Source organism: Hypanus sabinus, chromosome 2 (assembly GCF_030144855.1).
Source record: "Hypanus sabinus isolate sHypSab1 chromosome 2, sHypSab1.hap1, whole genome shotgun sequence".
NCBI classification, from domain to species: domain Eukaryota; kingdom Metazoa; phylum Chordata; class Chondrichthyes; order Myliobatiformes; family Dasyatidae; genus Hypanus; species Hypanus sabinus.
Genome location: NC_082707.1, coordinates 67007420 through 67025649, shown reverse-complemented (window position 1 = coordinate 67025649; position 18230 = coordinate 67007420). Strand labels below are relative to the sequence as shown.

Genomic DNA, 18230 nt, shown 5'->3' with positions numbered 1-18230 from the left:
CCCCTTTCTCGATCTCTGTGTCTCCATCCCTGAAGACAAACTGTTAACCAACATCTTTTATAAACCTACCAGTTCCTAAGGCTATCTTGACAAATCCCTTCCCACCCTGTAAAACTGCTATTCCTTTTTCTCAGTTCCTTCATCATCTCCACTGCATCTGTTCCCAGGATGAGGCTTTCCTCTCCAGGACATCAAAGTGGTCCTCCTTCTTCAAAGAATGGGATTTCCCTTCCTCCACCATTGGTGCTGCCCTCACCTGCCTCTCCTCCATCTCTCAGATATCCATGTTCACCCCAACTTTGTGCTGCCTTAAGAGAGATAGAGTTCTACTTATCCTCAGCTACCAACTCTTTGAGCCTTTGCATCCTACACATATTCTCCGCAACTTCTGCCATCTTCAGTGGATCCCACAACAAAACACATTCTTTACCACCTCCCAGTTCTCTGCTTTCTGCAGGGATTGCTCCCTCCATGGTACCCTTCTCTATTCATCCTTCCCACTAATCCCTCTTCTGGCATCTATCCATGCAAGCGACAAAATTGCTCCTCCTGCCCACACACCTCCATTCAAAGAACCAAACTGTATCCAGTGCTCCTGATGTGGCCTCCTCTACATTGGTGAGACCTGATGTAAATTGGGGGTCCGCTTTGTCGAGCAGCTCCGATTCATCTTCAAAATTTCCCAGGGGCCAATCATTTTAGCTCCGATCACCATTCCCATTCCAACATGTCAGTCCATGGCCTCCTCTTCTGCCACAAAACACCACCCTCAGGGTAAAGTTGCAACACCTTGTATTCCATCTAGGTAGCCTCCAACCTGATGATATGAACATTGATTTCTCTTTTCAGTCATTTTCTTTACAACCATAGAGCTGTGATGCATAGAGATAGTGAGGCAGAAGCTGGTGGGACTGAGTTATCTCCCTATTTAAGCTGGAGGAAGCTACCACCATGTGCATCTCAGAAGCTGGTAGCTCACCATCAGAATGTTGACCAAAGTATGCGAATTCTGTAGCATACCAAGGAGAAAAGCTTGCTGCTTAGCATATCACACCATCATTCCACTGGGCACTGCTGTGTCCCCAATGATTAGCGGGCTGCTTGGCCCAAAGGCACACATTTGATCTTGAGTGCTTTAAGGGACAGAAACCATTGGATCTGTAAGCCACAGAGAAGATTACTGTCTAATATCTCTCCTGCACTGCCCTCAGAAGCAGTCTATGCTCTGGATGTAATAGAGATGGACTTCGAGTTATCATTTCATTCACAGTCTTGTTCACTGAACACATTGTTTACTGTAGGTAGGATTGTCTAGTATTAGTTCCAGAGTACACAACTCCAAAGCCATAGAGGGTCTTTTTGTCAACCCCTGTCTAGGTAATGGCACAGTGTCATACTGTTCCTAGACCTCCTTTGTCTAAACGTTAGCATCTTTACTGATGCCATCACTTTGGTTTTTCCATATCCCTATGGCCAGAATAAGTTATTGAATTACTGAACAGGTATGTGACCTAGCCATAATTTAAGGGCTTATTGGGGCAGAGTGGCATTAGCGTCAGACCTTTATACCTGAGTAAGTCTCCTGTGTGGCTTTATTCTCCATGTCTTTCTGCTTATTGTCTTCCCCATTGCAATCTTCATCATTATTAATATTGCTTTCTTTTCTGTTAAATCTTTTCTGCATTTGCACGCAAAGAGATCACCCACTAAAAGAAAAGTATCACAGAAGCTTAGAAAGAAGAAGACAGATGAAGCTGTAGAAGCTTATTCCAGTCCTGTCCAGATGTAATTATATTTCTGTAACATTTCCCTTCAATTTCACCAATAGCTTCATAAAAATATCACCACTGCTGAGCACGGGGTATTGGAGCCTTATAAAATCACAAAGTATTCAAAACACGCTTTTTAAATATGGATGTTGCTGTAATACTAGGGAACAAGACAGCCATTTTACTGCAAATTTTCAAAAGTAAACAAAATTTAACTTATAATCTTATTTTTGATAGATGTTGAGGTTAAATATGTGAGGTCTCAGTACTAAACAATCAGCACATAAAGCAATCAAACTTAAAACATTTTGACGTGGGCTATGGGATCACGAATAGTGCAGCAAAAATGCAAGTCTGTTTACTTTCATTTTATCATGCTATGAGGGGTGATTGATAGGTTTGTGGCCTAAGGAAGAAGGAGTCAATTTTAGAAAACCTAACACATTTATTTTTCAACATAGTCCCCTCCTACATTTACATACTTAGTCCAACCATCGTGGAGCATACAGATCTTGGACCTCCAGAAAGAGTCCATGGCAAGGGTGATTGATAAGTTTATGGCCCAAGGTAGAAGGAGATGAGTTATACAGCTCTCGTTACATGCACATGCAGGACAACTCTTTGAGTGATTATGGAGAAAATTTGAAATTAATAACTCATCAGGGGTGATTGATAAGTTTGTGGCCTAAGGTAGGAGATGAGTTATTAACTTCAAATTTCTGCATAATCACTCAAAGAGTTGACCTGCATGTGCATGTAATGAGAGCTGTATAACTCATCTCCTTCTACCTTAGGCCACAAATTTATCAATCAACCATCTGTGGACAATTTCTGGAGGTCCAAAATCCGTATGCTCCATGACTGCTGGACTAAGTGTGTAAATGTAGGAGAGGACTATGTTGAAAACTAAATGTGCTAGGTTTTCTAAAATCGACTCCTTCTACCTTAGACCACGAACCAATCAATCACCCCTCATATAACCGGCCACTGGTTGACATCATAGCTTCTTCTACTATATAATGACTTTCTTGTGTGGTTCCACTTGGAGATATAACTTAAAAATGGTTTAGAATTGCATATGAGCAATCCATCATGGTAGCAGGAAAGGCAATTCACTGTGCCAAAAATTGTCCTGCTTACCTGCTGCGATTCAATCAGTCACTAAAATCTTTATTGTTTTTGGTCTTTTTTAATATAGGCAGCCGTCAACAAGTGCACCCACTCAGAATTACTAACTCAAACTGGAAATACAAATATTCTGACCCTATGCTGCAAGGCAGGAATGGTTTTGGAGAGGATCAAAAGATGAACTTCTTGCTGCTAGTCACAGTAGGCTTGTGGTATTGAAAATCTGTAAATTTAGTCAGGGAATGCTATTCTAATACGGAACAGAAGATTTTAAACATTCACCATAATGAAACAAATTGGATAAAGGCATTCACCATCAGTGAACTGTAAATAAAGAGGAATTTCATTAGATGTAGGCAATGAATACAACAAGAGGATTATCTTTGAATGGATGGTATACATCAATATAGAGTGGAGTTTCACTGTAAATAATAACTTTACTCAAAGGAAGATTCACCATAACTGAACTCATTTACAGTTTCTCTCTAGGCATGCACTTATAGTATAATAAATTACTACTGCATAAAATGTTCATTTACAGTGAAGTTCATTCACCAACTACTAATATATTTAGTATTAGCTTTCAGAAAGTCTTCTGACACAGACAGTTTATACAGTAGACAGATTTGTTATAAATGGGAAAGTTGCACAGGGAATTTACTGTAAATTGACAATTCCTGCAGGGGGTTCACTGTAAATAGACACTCATTACAAAGTGAATTCATTGTGAATGGGCACATTATATAGCCCAAAGATTCACTAATTCAATGTCATACATAGGATACACTATGAAAGACTATTTTATTTTAGGGTGATTCACAGTAAATGGATACTTCTTACATGGAAACATCCAGTAAATTCTTGAGTCATGCAGGGAGACCATCATAAGCATACCATTTATACACACTTATATACTGTAAATGGACCACTTATACAGGGAGAAGATCCCTTTTAATAGGATGCTTCATGGAGCAGAGGTTGACTGCAAATGAACAGTCACTACAAAGCAAACTCACTGCTAAGTAGACGTTCAATACAGCAGGGTAGTTCACTGACTCTACAAAGTGTCTGTAGGGGATTCATGGTCAGTGATCACTCTAAATTCAAAGTAAGCTGATGCTTTACACAGAGATTCACTGTAAATAGACACTTTTATGCAGGAAAGGTCATTGGATAGAGATACTTAATACAGCAGGGAGTCTCCCTATAAATGAGCACTTATGTAAATTAACACTTACGGGAAGAGATTCAATCTGAATCACAATTAATGCAGGGTGATTCTGTATAATTAGGCACTGCAGGTTAATTAATTGTAGATGGCCACTTTCTTGAACATGACCATCTCAAAATCTTTTCTTTCCTGATTTTAAATGCTTCAATTCTGCATGTCTTTCAAATTAATCTATGTTCAACTTTTCCATTTATATCATCCACATTAATAACCATAATTTCAGTTATTTCATTTTAATACATGTGTACCTTGCAATTTCCCATAATTCAATTCCTTCTTTGCACTAAGAATGTCGAAGTATTTATCTGAGGGTATCCAAATTCAGAATCTAGATTTTTTTAATTGTCAAAATCCTCTCAGTAATTGTATCCAGTGCCTAAGTTATTTGAATAATCAAGAAATACACAGATAACACCAGAGTGATTTCTTTAAAAAAAAAGGAGACTCAAAGGCCAACTTCTGCTTTTACCATTGAAGACCCCACAGGTAAACATTTTAAAAATGCTGGATCTCTACTTGCTCTACCAACTGTACCAATGAATTCAGACAGCCAGCAATTTATTAATGAGATAAAGAGGCTGAGTTCAATCACAGTGAACACTCAGATTAATTTGAATTACTGAATTCATACCTGAAGAACATATTCTGTTCATTAGGTTATGGCTCTACCCTTTCAGTAACTGTGTATTTCACAATGAGAGAAATTCCTTTGGGAAGTACAGCCGTATATCTTCGTCTTTAGTGTTCAACGTCAATTCTGGCTCTTTGACGGTATAAATTATTAGCAATGTGATTAAAACATTTTAATCACAGGGTACACAAGTAAGTAGTTTCCTCTAATAAATTATCTCAAGGACCATGGAGACTCATTAATAACCAATATGTTTGGGGAAAGTCTCAATGGAGACAATACCTAGAAATCTAAGCCTTGATTCTGTTTCAAGTTGTTTAATCTGCACAATTAATTCCTCTTTCGTAGAAATGAATGGGGGTTATTTACAACAAACAAGTGCATCTTTTATTCATTTGAATCATGCAAATGTGAATATACAAAATGTGGAAAATACAATTATGCATTAGAGCACTGAAAGAAAACATTCATTTTTAACTGCACACCAACTGAAAAAAATAGGTACTTCTTTAACTTCTTCCTGCAATAACAAACCCTAAGCAGTTCCAAAATGGAATTACTAGTCAAATTAAATATATTCTATTGAATATATATTTCTAAACTATGATTGCACAAAACACAGGAAGATCCATTGGATTAAGCATGCATTTGCTGGCCTTCAAGTGGTCTATCCAATTAAATACCACTATCTTGATATTTCGAACACTTCACAACTTTACCATTTTGATATTTATCCAAATAGCTAAGAAAAGATCTGCTTCCTTTCATGCTGTACATTCTAGATTGCAACACCTTTCTGTGTGAAAAAAAACCTTCCTAATGTCACAAACTGACATGACAAGTCAAAATCTTTCTGTGTTGTTTATAACCCTTCTGTTATAAAGAATGGCTGATTCTCATATACTCTATCACAACCACTCTTTCTTTTTTGAGTGTCAAAACCTTTCCTAACAATTTTAGCACCAAAGAAAACAACCTCAATTTCTCCAGTCCCTCCAAATAATTGAGGTTTCTCATTCCTGGTATGACTCCATTAAAAGAAAAAAGAAAACAATTTGAAACTGAAATATTAACTCTTTCTTTTGCCACAGATGTTGAGTGACTTGCTGAGTCTTTCCGGCATTTTTTCTCTTTACATTTTCAGTATCTGTGGTATTTTGCTTTTGGGTTTCCATTCCATCAACTCCTAATAATAGAGTGATAAAGCACAGAAACAGGCCTTGGATTCATTCGGTCCTCACAACCGTCAACCAGCCATTTATATTAATCCCATTTTACTCAGCTCACATTCTCATCATCTCCCTCCAAATTCTTCACTCACCTCCATACTGGGAGCACTTTACACTTGAGACATAACCTACCAATTGGCCCAACTTTGGGATGTGTGAGGAAACCAGAGCACATGAAGGAAACTCACAGACAGAGGGAGAGTATGAAAACTGCACTGTATTGAATCTAAGTTTCTACTGCTGAGATGCAGTGGCCTTATTTGGCTGTACCACAGTGCCACCCTTGCTCTTCTTCAAACTTCCCACCGTCTTGATGTCCTTCCTAAAGAATGGCATCCAAAATTAAACACTCAACTCATTTTCTCAAGTCGTTATAATTGTTATGAAATTGTTCAAATTAATTATGTAAGCAGAATCATAACAAATTTGACAGAATTTCAATGAACTCTACCCGATCAGATCCTTTAAATTGAACCGAGAGCTGTTTGGTGGAACTCGATTAGCCCTGGTGTCGGGGACATTGTCAGGAGCTGCAGCAGAGAATGGAGGTATCAGAGGATGTAGAGACATCATCCGTAGGAGGATATACTTTCAAATGGTAGGGCTGATGGATCAGACATGTGATCAGGTCCAGTGAACTGGTCAGATATACATCTGCATTGGAGTCTATTGATCAGGAGCCCAGAAGTAATTATTAGTCAGGTGGGGGTGAGTAAGTGATCAAGGTAGGCAAGAGAATAAAACAAACTAAATTTGTTGATGTCTCATAAGCAAGCTTCCTGGCAAAGAAAGATTAGCATGCATCCCCCCCCCCACTCACCAACCCCCCCCCACTGCCACCACTGATCCCTTTATGAAATACTAAAGAAGTCCTCAGCTCTTAGCTTAAGGCTTGATTTAATGTGAACAGGAATTAACTTTGCAAAATTGGGTATGCCATTTGTAACCGTGTTTTTCCGTGTTGGATTTGTAGAGTGAACGTTGCTTGAATTTCCAGTAAGATGAAAACTACTTAACCTGCTCACAATCAAAGTTTAAGATAGATTTCATTTAGGTGGTCACAACTACACCTTGAGTATAGTGAACCTGTCTATTCTTTTCAGCAGATATGGCCATCCATTTGAAGGTAAATATAACAAATGGATATATATATTAAAGGATCTGAACTATAAGGACTGCGTATCATGGCTAAATATGACCTGTGGAGACAATCTTTTGAGATTTAGAATTAGTATAAGCTTCAACTTTTCAGGGGATGAATGTTGTTGGAAAAATATTGCCCAACCAGTAAACAACTTGTTTGTTTTTCCATTTTATTAAAGTCAATGGGAAATATCACTGTACTTTGCAGTTAATTCCTAAATGTTTACAATGTTGTTATCTCACTGAAACTGAAAATGACCCCTAAATGTGTTTGAAATTGCTTCAAACACTGAAACGAGAGACAGAATTGAGGACATTAGAGAACTAGAAGGATTAGAAAGTAATAAGTTTAGATAACATCAGAGTAAAATATTCAAAGAAGCCGTGGAGATGATAATAATGAATTATTTAACAAGGTATTTGAAGGAAAGAGTAAATAAGATTGTGCATTTTCAAAACCAGTCAGATGAACTTCACACTCTTTTCCTATTCTATACATCTCGATATTCTATTATCATTATTGCAGTTTTCATTTATTTAGCATCAATGATCTCCTGTGATTTCATCTCTCAGATTCGGGAGGTGCATAGAATTGACTTTAAACCAAACTCCATTTTAAAGAATCTGCCTTCAAATTTGAAACATTTTTGAAAATAATTTCAAATGTGAACTATTTAACTCGAACTTGTAGCAGTCCTCACAATGATTTTTTTTGGTTCTTATAGACTCTATAAGAGTTTTGATGTTGCATCATTACAGTGGAAATTTATTATCATTGGCAAATTCCTAATTTTTGCAATCACCTGTATTTTGAGAAGCGGTAGCTTTACCACCTTTGGTACTTAAGTAACAAAAAATGCACAATTTTAAAATATGAATAAAATACTAATCTATTTCACTGGAATACAATTACAACAGCTCCTTTTAGTACCCTGTTCTCTTTATTGAATTTTGCTGATTGTAATAATTTGGCAAATTACTTGAGAATATGTTCATTTATTAAAGTGGCACCTGTGGTTATAATATAACTCTTTTATAATCCTGCTACAGCTACATATTTTATAATTTTGTTTTTCATAATCCTGCTCGGGCTCTCATATCTTCTGCTGGCCTCTTAAATTTAAACTATCTCCCTCAAAGGATAATTGACAGGTTAGCTTTTTTTGAACTACACTTCTAAACCGTGGAATTCAAAAGCTAAAACTATAAGGGATGCAGACTCAGTTGACACTTTTAAACACCAGCTCAAAGCCTATTTATTTAACCTTGCTTTGAACTAACAACTTTTTGTCTTTTATTTTCATGTTTGCATTTTTCCCATTGTAAAGCACCTTGAACTACATCATCTGTATGAAGAATGCTCTATAAATAAGTTATTATTAGTAGTAGTATTATCACAGGAAATAAAGAGTGCATTGATGAATATTAATAATTTCCTCATATTTTCAAATTCATTTCCTCTAAATCAGCTCTCCTTATGTCATAAAAAATCATAACAATGAAAATGCAAGTATAAAATTTCTACATTTAATAACTGGGTAATGAAAATCCAACTTGTGTTATATGTCCCTTATTAGCAAAGTCCCCCGTGTGCTAGTTTTGTTTGCGGATCACAGCAATACGCACCAAAATGAGGGCATCCAAACTGATTCCATCTTCTTTTAATGATTACAAGATCAATGATGTACGCAGTCACTACTCTGCTGACAACTTCTGGTAACTTATTCCCTCCGAAATGTGACATCTAACTGGCCAATAAGAAATTCAACATACTTGGATAATAAATTCCCCAGCTAAAAGAGTTATTATTTCTTTACTTGTAGTCAGTCTATCTGAGACTATGAACTAATGCACATAATAAGTTCTGACCAGTGATACTAGCAATTTTTTGAAGAGCTACAAAGAAAATATGTACATCATACCAACAAACTATGAAAACCTTAATGAGCCATGTATATTATGTATTTTCAGACATGCATTCTCTAGAACACAAACAGTTATGCAACACTGGGAAAGAGCAGGAGGCAATTAACATTCTGTGGTCTTGTAAGCATTCATTTTAGTATCTTTTCTTATATTGTAACTGATCTCAGTTGCTGCTGGCACTTTGTATTTATCGCGGTTATGTTTATGAGAGCCAGCAGCAACTAAGGACAGAAGGCATCAGTGAACATCCTATGCCCATTCCATGAGTGCAAAATGTAGGCTGCTCAAAAATGAATAATTATCATTATAAATTTAGAAGCAAATTTTGACAAATTTTATTGGTGCTCTGATTTCACGTCAAGTATAACCATTATCTAACTGACAATAGTTTAACCTCTGCATTTTACCACATAAATCTGCAAATTAGAGTGAACACATGGTTCCTAATCAGAATTTTATTGAATGGTCTAGCTGTAGTCAAATGCTAAGTTTAAATAAGGCTGTAATCTCTACTCAGTGTCAGAAAATAAACACATTACACATCGGGAAATTGCAAGTGAATTTTTTTTCACTTCATAAGCTAAAACTGAATATAATTAACAATGAACATTATAGACGAGAAATTCCAGCAGCAGCTTGGGATCAGTTCAAATGTAAGGAAAGATACAATCAAAAGAATGCTAAGAAGCCATTTATGTATCCATGACATTCTTCCTCAGTGTGGTTTGATGTGGCCTCTGCTGCTTTTGTCTGGAAAGAGCTCTGGCAAGGAGTAATGAAACTGGGAGAAAGTAGGAAAGACAGCAATTAGCAAAGGGATCAGGAACAGGAAAGCAATAACACTCTATGGGATTACAAATTCTTCACTATAGGAACAAATGAAAAAGGGAGGGAAGCCATAAGCACCACAACTGGATATGCCATGAAGTTTAATTAAACAAGGAATTAGGAATTAAAAGCAGTTCTTTCTACTCTGACCTTTACTGTGACTTCAGGAAATATTTGGCTTTGTTAAGGCAGTGATATATGAACACTTCAACCAATTTCATAAGGAACTGAACACAGCATGACATTTTAGTGAGATTTCTTTCTCTTTACACCAATTGTGCAATTATGGAAGTGTAGTTGTTGATGGAGAGTTGAAAAATACATAAGCAGTCGTGCTTGAAATATAAATTTATGGGTTTGTTCCTATTTTGTATGGTTGAAGATAAATTTCTGCAGCAGAGTGTTTTAGCTGATGACCAAAATAGATGTTTTTCTGACACAAAGTATTGCTTCTGCAAATACTAATAGGGCTGAAAGCATTTTAATTATTTTAACTATTACTTCATAGCATTTGACAATAGAAAATAAAAAGTCTTGAGATCTCTTTGATAAACCTTACAAATTGTTAAAGGAGTAAATAAATACATTGACTACTTGTTCTAAATTATTGTTCTGCTAGTGTGAAATAGTACTGGTGATGGACAATTATTCAGCTTACAAGTTTGCCACTGCATTCTATTACATTAATCAAAAAAATCTGCAGATGCTGCAAATCTAAAATGCAAGCAGGCTGCATAAAGTTTAGGAAAGAAGGAGTTAACGTTTAAGACCATAACAATTGGGAGCAGAATTATGCCATTTGGGCCATTAAATCTGCTCTGCCATTTAATTGTGGTTGATTTATTTCCCTCTCAATCCCATTTTCTTGCCATCTCCCAACCCTTACTAATCAAGAACTTATTAACCCCACCTTTAAATGTACTGAGTAAGATTAAAGGTTAAAAATCTTTCATCAGAACTTAGAAAAAAAGAGGAAAAAAAACAGAGAAAACAAGTTAATTTTGGAGAGTCAAAAATAAAAGTAAAACCGAAAATCTAAAATAAAACAGAAAATGTTCTTAATACTCAATAGGTCAGTCCAAATCTGTGGGAAGAGAAAGAAGGTTTAACTGGCTTCTGATGCAGAGTGTTCACCTGAAACATTGAATCTGCGTCTCTTCTCACAGATGCAGTATGGCCAGCTGAGTATTTCAGCCATTTTCTGACGTTACATTCCTTTTGGGAGATCATCTCATTCTGCATTTCACATTTGAATGAATACAAAGTTGTTTCCTCTCTTTCCCATTCTGAGATAGGGCCCTGGACCTGAACTGGTAGCTTTATTTCTCCTTTTGCAGATATTGCATGACTGGCTGAGTGTTTCCAGCATTTTCTGCTATTCTTTCGAATTTCCATCAGCTGCTGTTATTTTGACTTTCATGTTTCTCTTAAACTTTCACACCTATAAGGTCATCTTTAACTACTTCTACTTCCAAAATTCAGAAACATTTAAAGACTATTCAAATATATATGAATATAAAAAATAAAATGTATTTAAAATAAATTTAATTGAAAATATTGAAATATTAACAAATAATTTTAAAATGGATATAAATCACTATTTTCACAATGAGTCTCTGACATCGCTCCCCATTAAAATGAATAGGGTCACCACTGCCACATCCACTCTCCGTAGCATGATGCTGAGAATCAGATGTGATGCCCATCTTTCTTCAGTGATTCAATGTTCCATGCCTGGGTTCAATGGTGAGTCCAGCAGAAAAGCAGAGACCCAAGTGCACAGGCAATTGACTCCAGTTCATTCAGGCTTCTGCCCTTTCGCTGCTTAGAAAAAAACAGGAGTTGACCTCAGAGCCCCAGTTATCTGCCCAGATACCATCTACCATCTCCAGTCCTCAACCTTTAATTGCCCATCCAATCACTGATTGACTGTCTGGCCATCCACCATCTTTAATCTATGATTCCCATGTCACTAGACTCCACCTCCATTTGCACGTCAGAAATCACAGTCAATGTATTCACCTGGAACAAAGCTCATTGTCTAATGACATGGACTATCTGTCGCAGACATCTCAAAACACTGCAGGACACCACCAGCACTGTTTTGTTGCAATTCTCCACATTGACCTTCACTGGGAACCCAAGAGCAAAGGATAGAAGGAATGCAGCATCTACTTGTCCACCTGCTCCATCATGCACCTTTTGCTCCCATTTTGACCTTATCATTGACTTCATAATCCACACAATGTTGTGGAAATAAGTTAATCTCAACTACAACCACAATACAACAAAGATCACAAAGCTTTGTGCTTGACATATTTTGTCTGTGGAGTGGCCTCAGATAAGCCTTTATATTGGGCTACTCTTAAAGTTAGGCCACACCACTGAGCAGAGCTGTACCCCAGTCAATTTCCAGCAGGCAATCAAGTTCAGAGCAGTGATAAAAGCTGACTTGCAGCACTCTGAAATTGTGCCAATATTGATCAACTGAATTTAATTCATTCCACAGATGACACATCATTGCCCGGAACCTTTCTTTGCCCCTAATTCATTATATAATACGTTCTATGGTCAAGTCACATTACTCCTCCAGGAAGTTTCAACAGAACTTCACAAATAGAAGATAAATAACAAAATGTGCAGCTGTTGCACAATTCAAATGTTTCGACTGCACCCCCAGGTATTAAAGCAACAGAGACAATTTCCATATGAAGCAACATTTGGTTTACTGGTTACATGCCTTCCTCTCAATCAGAAGGTGTGGGTTTGGAAAGTTGCTGCAGTTACAGCAAATGGCTCTGAATTCTGTGTTGACATCCAGAAGGATATTCATATCCAATTGGTCTGATTGCCTCTTCTCCAGCTCTCTAGCCCAACCACCTTACACTCTAGACTAGGATGGTTACAGCCTTGACAGCCAAGGTCTGGCAAGACTATTAATCACCCGGTGAATCTTTCCACTACTCCCCATTATTGCCCAAGGGTGATAGATTAAAAAAGCAACATTGTCTGTACTTCCACAGCTGCTATGGCTTTCAGCAAAAATGTTAATAAAAAATAATCCTTGAGAGGCGCAGTGGGCTTGTGGAAGAAGATGCTCACTGAAAGAAGATGTATAATTTAAAAGCATAAGAAAATTTCACTCATAGACCAGACTTTTTTTTTATTTTGAATTAAATACTCTATTAATCTATACGGCCACACCATGGGGCAAAAAGTTGTTTCCGAAGAGATCCATCAATCAGATTCATTGTGCTTTGTACATCTATTTCCCTTTGTCCTGTTCCATTTGTGAATCTTTATCAAAAAAAGCTAAAAATTAAAAGATTTTATTAGCCCATAATAAAGCTAATTCAGATAAATCCTTAAACAAAATTCCAACATGTTAAAGGTAGTATAATCTTTCCAGCTGAATGTACTGAAAAAAAGAATTGCAGTCTGCCAAAAGCCACCTGTTCCCTAAACTAAACCAAACTTCTCATTCTAAAGAACTAGAACTATCATTTTTACTTGCCTGAAAACTAGGCATGCTTTAGTAATTCTGATACCCTATCACTGGATCAGAGTTAATGACAAATGACACTTTCCTCTTTGTGGTTCTCAGGATTTTTGTTGACATATTTGGCTCCTTTTGTTGGGGCCTAAGAAGTGGCCTATGGCAGAAGCCTATTCTGCCAATTTCCACGCTCCATCTGTGGTATACATCAACAGGCCCTTCCTCACAGTAAGCATTCTGACACCTGCCTGGCACAAAGAGACACTTAAGAGGAATGGAGTAGAACAGTTGAGGACTGGAGTAGGAAACTCAGCAGGGGTTAATCCAGTTCCCTCTGTTTTAGCATCCCATAGCACCTGGAGGTACTCATGTTGTACAACGTTTCCATGTATTTGTTTTAACATAAGAAGTTATTTTATCAGCAGTAAAATTTGATTTAGTGTGCTGTTGCAAACAATGCAAACAATATATATATATATCATGCAAAAAGTATTGTTTTGAGAATTTAGATAATCCATAACATGTAATAAAACAATAGCTTACACTTTCTGTCACTGAGAGTTTAACTATTTTGATTATATAGAGGGAACAGTGGCAGTTTGATAAAATCAATTGATGTGCCTTTGAGCTTTTTAAACTAGTTTGTCTTCACTGAAGATACATTTAATTTCTGCCATCCCCCGACCAACTTCCACTTCTTCCATTTTCCTGACTCTCAGCTCCACAGCAAGGGGTCATTAATAACAAAATAAGCCCTTGACAGTTCCGTGCTAACCAAAATGGTACAAATAAACTCTGACATCCAAGAAGTCCCACAGTGGTTTTGCTGTGGGTGGAGAATCAGATTAAATATGAATATAGTAAACAGCAGGAGACAAGTTCATAAGGTCTAAAGTCAACTAGGAGCCCCCCTCGAGCTTTTTGCATTATTACCAACATCTAGGTTGATGTTTAACTCAGAACAAACATTGTTTAAATCAACTTCAATTATTAAATCCAAATCCAAAAGAATATCCCTAATTTAAACTGGACTTATGAAACACTGCTTTTGTGCTGTCTGTTTCAAATGGAATGCTGGCTGTAGGTTTTTATAGTTTAAAACATCCAATATTTTACTCAATGTTGGTTCTAAATAGAAAAGCTTCAATGGCTTTAAATATTGTGGTTACCCTCTCTGAAACCTTAAAAGCATGGCAGCATTTTGTGTGATATTCTTGCTGCTGTATTTTGACAGCAGTTGATTTTTTAAAGTCCATGCAGTTAATAATATACAAGAATATAACAGCCCAATGACCTGGCTTTTCACAATTCAGCACCCATTCTATTCAAATCTTGATATCTCCCAGTGTCTTTGAATTAAGATGTATAGAAATTTCTGAAGGCAAACTTAGGAGGGATATAACATTATTTTGTCAAAATCTGAGGTGTATTCAATAAGTTCTGGGTTAGATTGTTTGTGGAAAACATTGCAAACCAAGTTTTAAGATGTTTTTTAACCAGATATAGAAACATCAGCCAGAATATATTCGAGTTAAACAAAGTGCCAAGAATACTTGGGAGTATCTTTGTGGAGGAAATCTCAAACAGTTCATACAGTTACAAACAGTTGCTTGCATTGTGAGGAATAGTCCTGGTAAATGAAATACTGAAGATAAAGGCAGCAGTCATCTTCGTTTATATAACTATCAAGCACGAGGCCTTTACAGACCATATGTGCTCCAAGCACAGTTGCTATCATAGACCAGCCACAGAGTCTTTTGGGAGCTGTTAATGAACTGGGTAATTGAGCTGTCGACATGTGTTACCAAAACAAAACAAAAGGGAAAAAAGACAAATGAACAATTTATTTGCGGATCAGACCAGTTTAGCTTCTCAGCAAATAGAACAAAGTGATTGACTGAGTACATATAACAGTACATTGAAGTAAAGCAGATGTACTCATGGCAATGATGTGGCAACAGCTTCTGGCCCATCTGTGCCTATCATTTACTAAAAATATTAATTTTACACCTGCCTAAGTTGTCTTAAAAATTGATAAGTCCTACTTAAAATCATTTCATAAATATTGTGGCATAAACTATTTAAATATTTGATGTCTCCACCTCCTGCTGTACATAAGCTAAGAAGAACATAATGAAATCATTTCACTTTATTTAATGCTATCTGCTCACTATTTAATAATATGTTTAGTTTAGAGTTAAACTCATTTAGATTAATTAAAATGTAAATAAACATCTGGAGCAAAACAACAGGAGCATATTGGCCAAGGGTGAACTTTGTCACTTATTAACCCCTTCATTGCTAAAAGAAATGCTATCTGAATTTCCCCAGTTTAATTAGTATAATATAATTTGTTAATAACTGAAATACTACCACTACGCTCCAAATTTTAGTTATTAAATATCTTGTTTTTCAATAAATCTACTCCAACTGCTACAATTACACATATTATAATATTTAAAACTAAATTGCTTCAGAAGGTTGAAAAATTACATTGGGTTTCAGAATAATAAAACATTGAAATTTACATCATTTAGCAGTGTGTTAAAAGAAGTTGACTATTGGCCTATTATTCTTAGTAAGTTATTACTCTCCATTAAGAACAGATTAACTTTTGAAGTCATTTAGTCATTGTTGCCAAAATATTACAAGAAGACCATGAAACAATGTTGTAAATTATGAAGTTTATTGAAGAATATCTAATGGTTAAAATCTACATTCACTGCTTACAGTTGAAAAAAATAGGCATTTAGAAAGCATGATTCCTAATGGATATGATCACAGCAACAATCACCATCACATGTGGAGATGGGACACATGTTTCACTGGTGTGAAACCAGGAACAAATTTCCAATTGGCACCACCCCAGGAAAGTTTGTTTATGTCATGCCAGAGAGCAGGACAATTAGAAAAAGCCATGTTGAAAAGCATAAAATGGACATTTTTATGGCCACTAGGGGCCATATGAAAGTTGAATTTTAATTACGTAACTCATGCAAAATTGATACTTCTAATGATACGTAGAATTTTGTTTTACCCTGATACCAATTCCTTCCTTTTTGCCCTTGTTATTTGATTTTCTATTCTGATGTGAATTAATGAACCATGAAAACATTTACTTTTTAAACATAGGAGCACTGAATATTTCTCTTGCTGTGGAAACTGCAAATCCACCATGAAAGTTCTCTATGCTGGCCTGGGGTGCTAACATCAAATCAGCCTCCCCACAGTTTGTTCGCCATAACTATGGAAATAATTGTGTTGTGATTCACACTCTTCTCACATAAATCTGGTTATTGAATGTTATAACCATTGATTGTAATTACAAACACCTCACTGCATATATTTCAGGGATTACACTTTTCACTGCCAGTCAAAAGTAAATGATCAGTTAATTGAAACTCAAACTGAGAAACATTGGTAGAAATTGACCTTATGATAAACTTTGACCTGGCAATATGTTACAAGCATGCTTTCCAAAGTTGTGCTGTTAGATTCCCTGCCACCAAGTTATATGAGCAACTTGTTTTACTTGAGTAGAAAATTTAAACACAAGATCGTTTCACTATCAGTCTGACATTTTAGTGTTATTTTATCTATTTAGTAGGGTTCTGTGTGATATTAAAAGCACTGTTCTTAGTGCACAAAAGACTCTGACGCTAATAGCTTTTGTTTTTAATATTTTAATTATATATTTCTAATAGTCTTAATGGACATTTTAAATGGATCTGTACAGATTTAATATGAATGAATGCTTATGGTATGTAGTTCTTTCTTTTACCTCCTATCATTTCTTTCTGCTTTTGGTCACTTGAGAGGAAAATTTAAGCAGAAGCACAGTGGATTCCTTAATCCAATTTCTTCATCTTTGTCTTCAGGGTGATTAACTCATCCAAATTCACATTCCCAGACAGACATTTTATTTGAGGAGATTTTCAAAATCCATTGTACAGTTATTGGCTAATATTATTTGTTGGAGGACATGCTTTCAAGTTATTTGCAAAGGTGTACAGGCTAAAATAACTTATGTCACATGACCACAAGAGGGCAATGGTCAAGAATCTCTTTTCAGTGACTCAGTCAGTGCTTCTTTTCTTTTATATTTGAACAGGTCAGCAATTGCCAACTATAAACAAAGAGTTCATTCAGGCATTTGGATTCACAGTTTATGGTAAAGCACTCCTACAACTCCAAATAGTTAATCCAATATCCATATTTCAGTAATGTGGGGGAATGGATATGGCACAATCGTTGGGATTCTTTGTATAAGTTGATATGGGAATCAACATATACATCAATCACCAGGCATCAGGATCTGATCAATACAGTTCTGCTGTAATGCTGCACTTTCGACTAAATGATCACTCATTACAATATAAACAACATTTTAAAATGCCATCTGATCAAAATAAGAACTTTGGTGCTCAGGGAATACGATTTTTCTTGTATGTTGAATTAACATGACATCTTTTGGGATTTTTTGATATATATAAGCAAACAGTGAAGATGTACATGAAATGCAGAAGAGAAATTGATACCTTACATTATTAACTATGATTAACTGCAAAGACCTAGCAACTTTTGGGTGCCTCTTTGAAGTATTTACAGACACACTGACAACAATAAAACCTGCATCTTAAAGAAGTGACTGGTTCTATTTCTAAGTAACAGAGAGAAATGTCATAAATATCTTGTTTTATTTAACATGCTAATGAGGTCAACACATTGCACTTAAAACAGGCCAATTCTCAGCAGTGATAAACCTCTTCCATTCATCCAACCGATCTTAGTTGGGGTAAGGTGGTTATGTTTATCTTAAGCTAACCCAGATCAGAATAATCCATATCCT

General features: G+C 36.2%; 1 protein-coding gene across 4 annotated transcripts in view; it reads right to left on the bottom strand.

The window, feature by feature from the left end:
* pax3b (paired box 3b) overlaps positions 1–18230 on the bottom strand; it is a 90083-nt gene that overhangs the window by 51587 nt on the left and 20266 nt on the right. Inside the window, exon 5 of one of the 4 annotated variants that reach the window (XM_059989393.1) lies at positions 9216–9236. The exons of the other annotated variants lie outside the window; for them this stretch is intronic. Coding sequence (XP_059845376.1) covers positions 9216–9236 — 21 coding nt within the window. The remainder of the gene's footprint in view (positions 1–9215; positions 9237–18230) is intronic. 4 annotated transcript variants of the gene reach the window in all.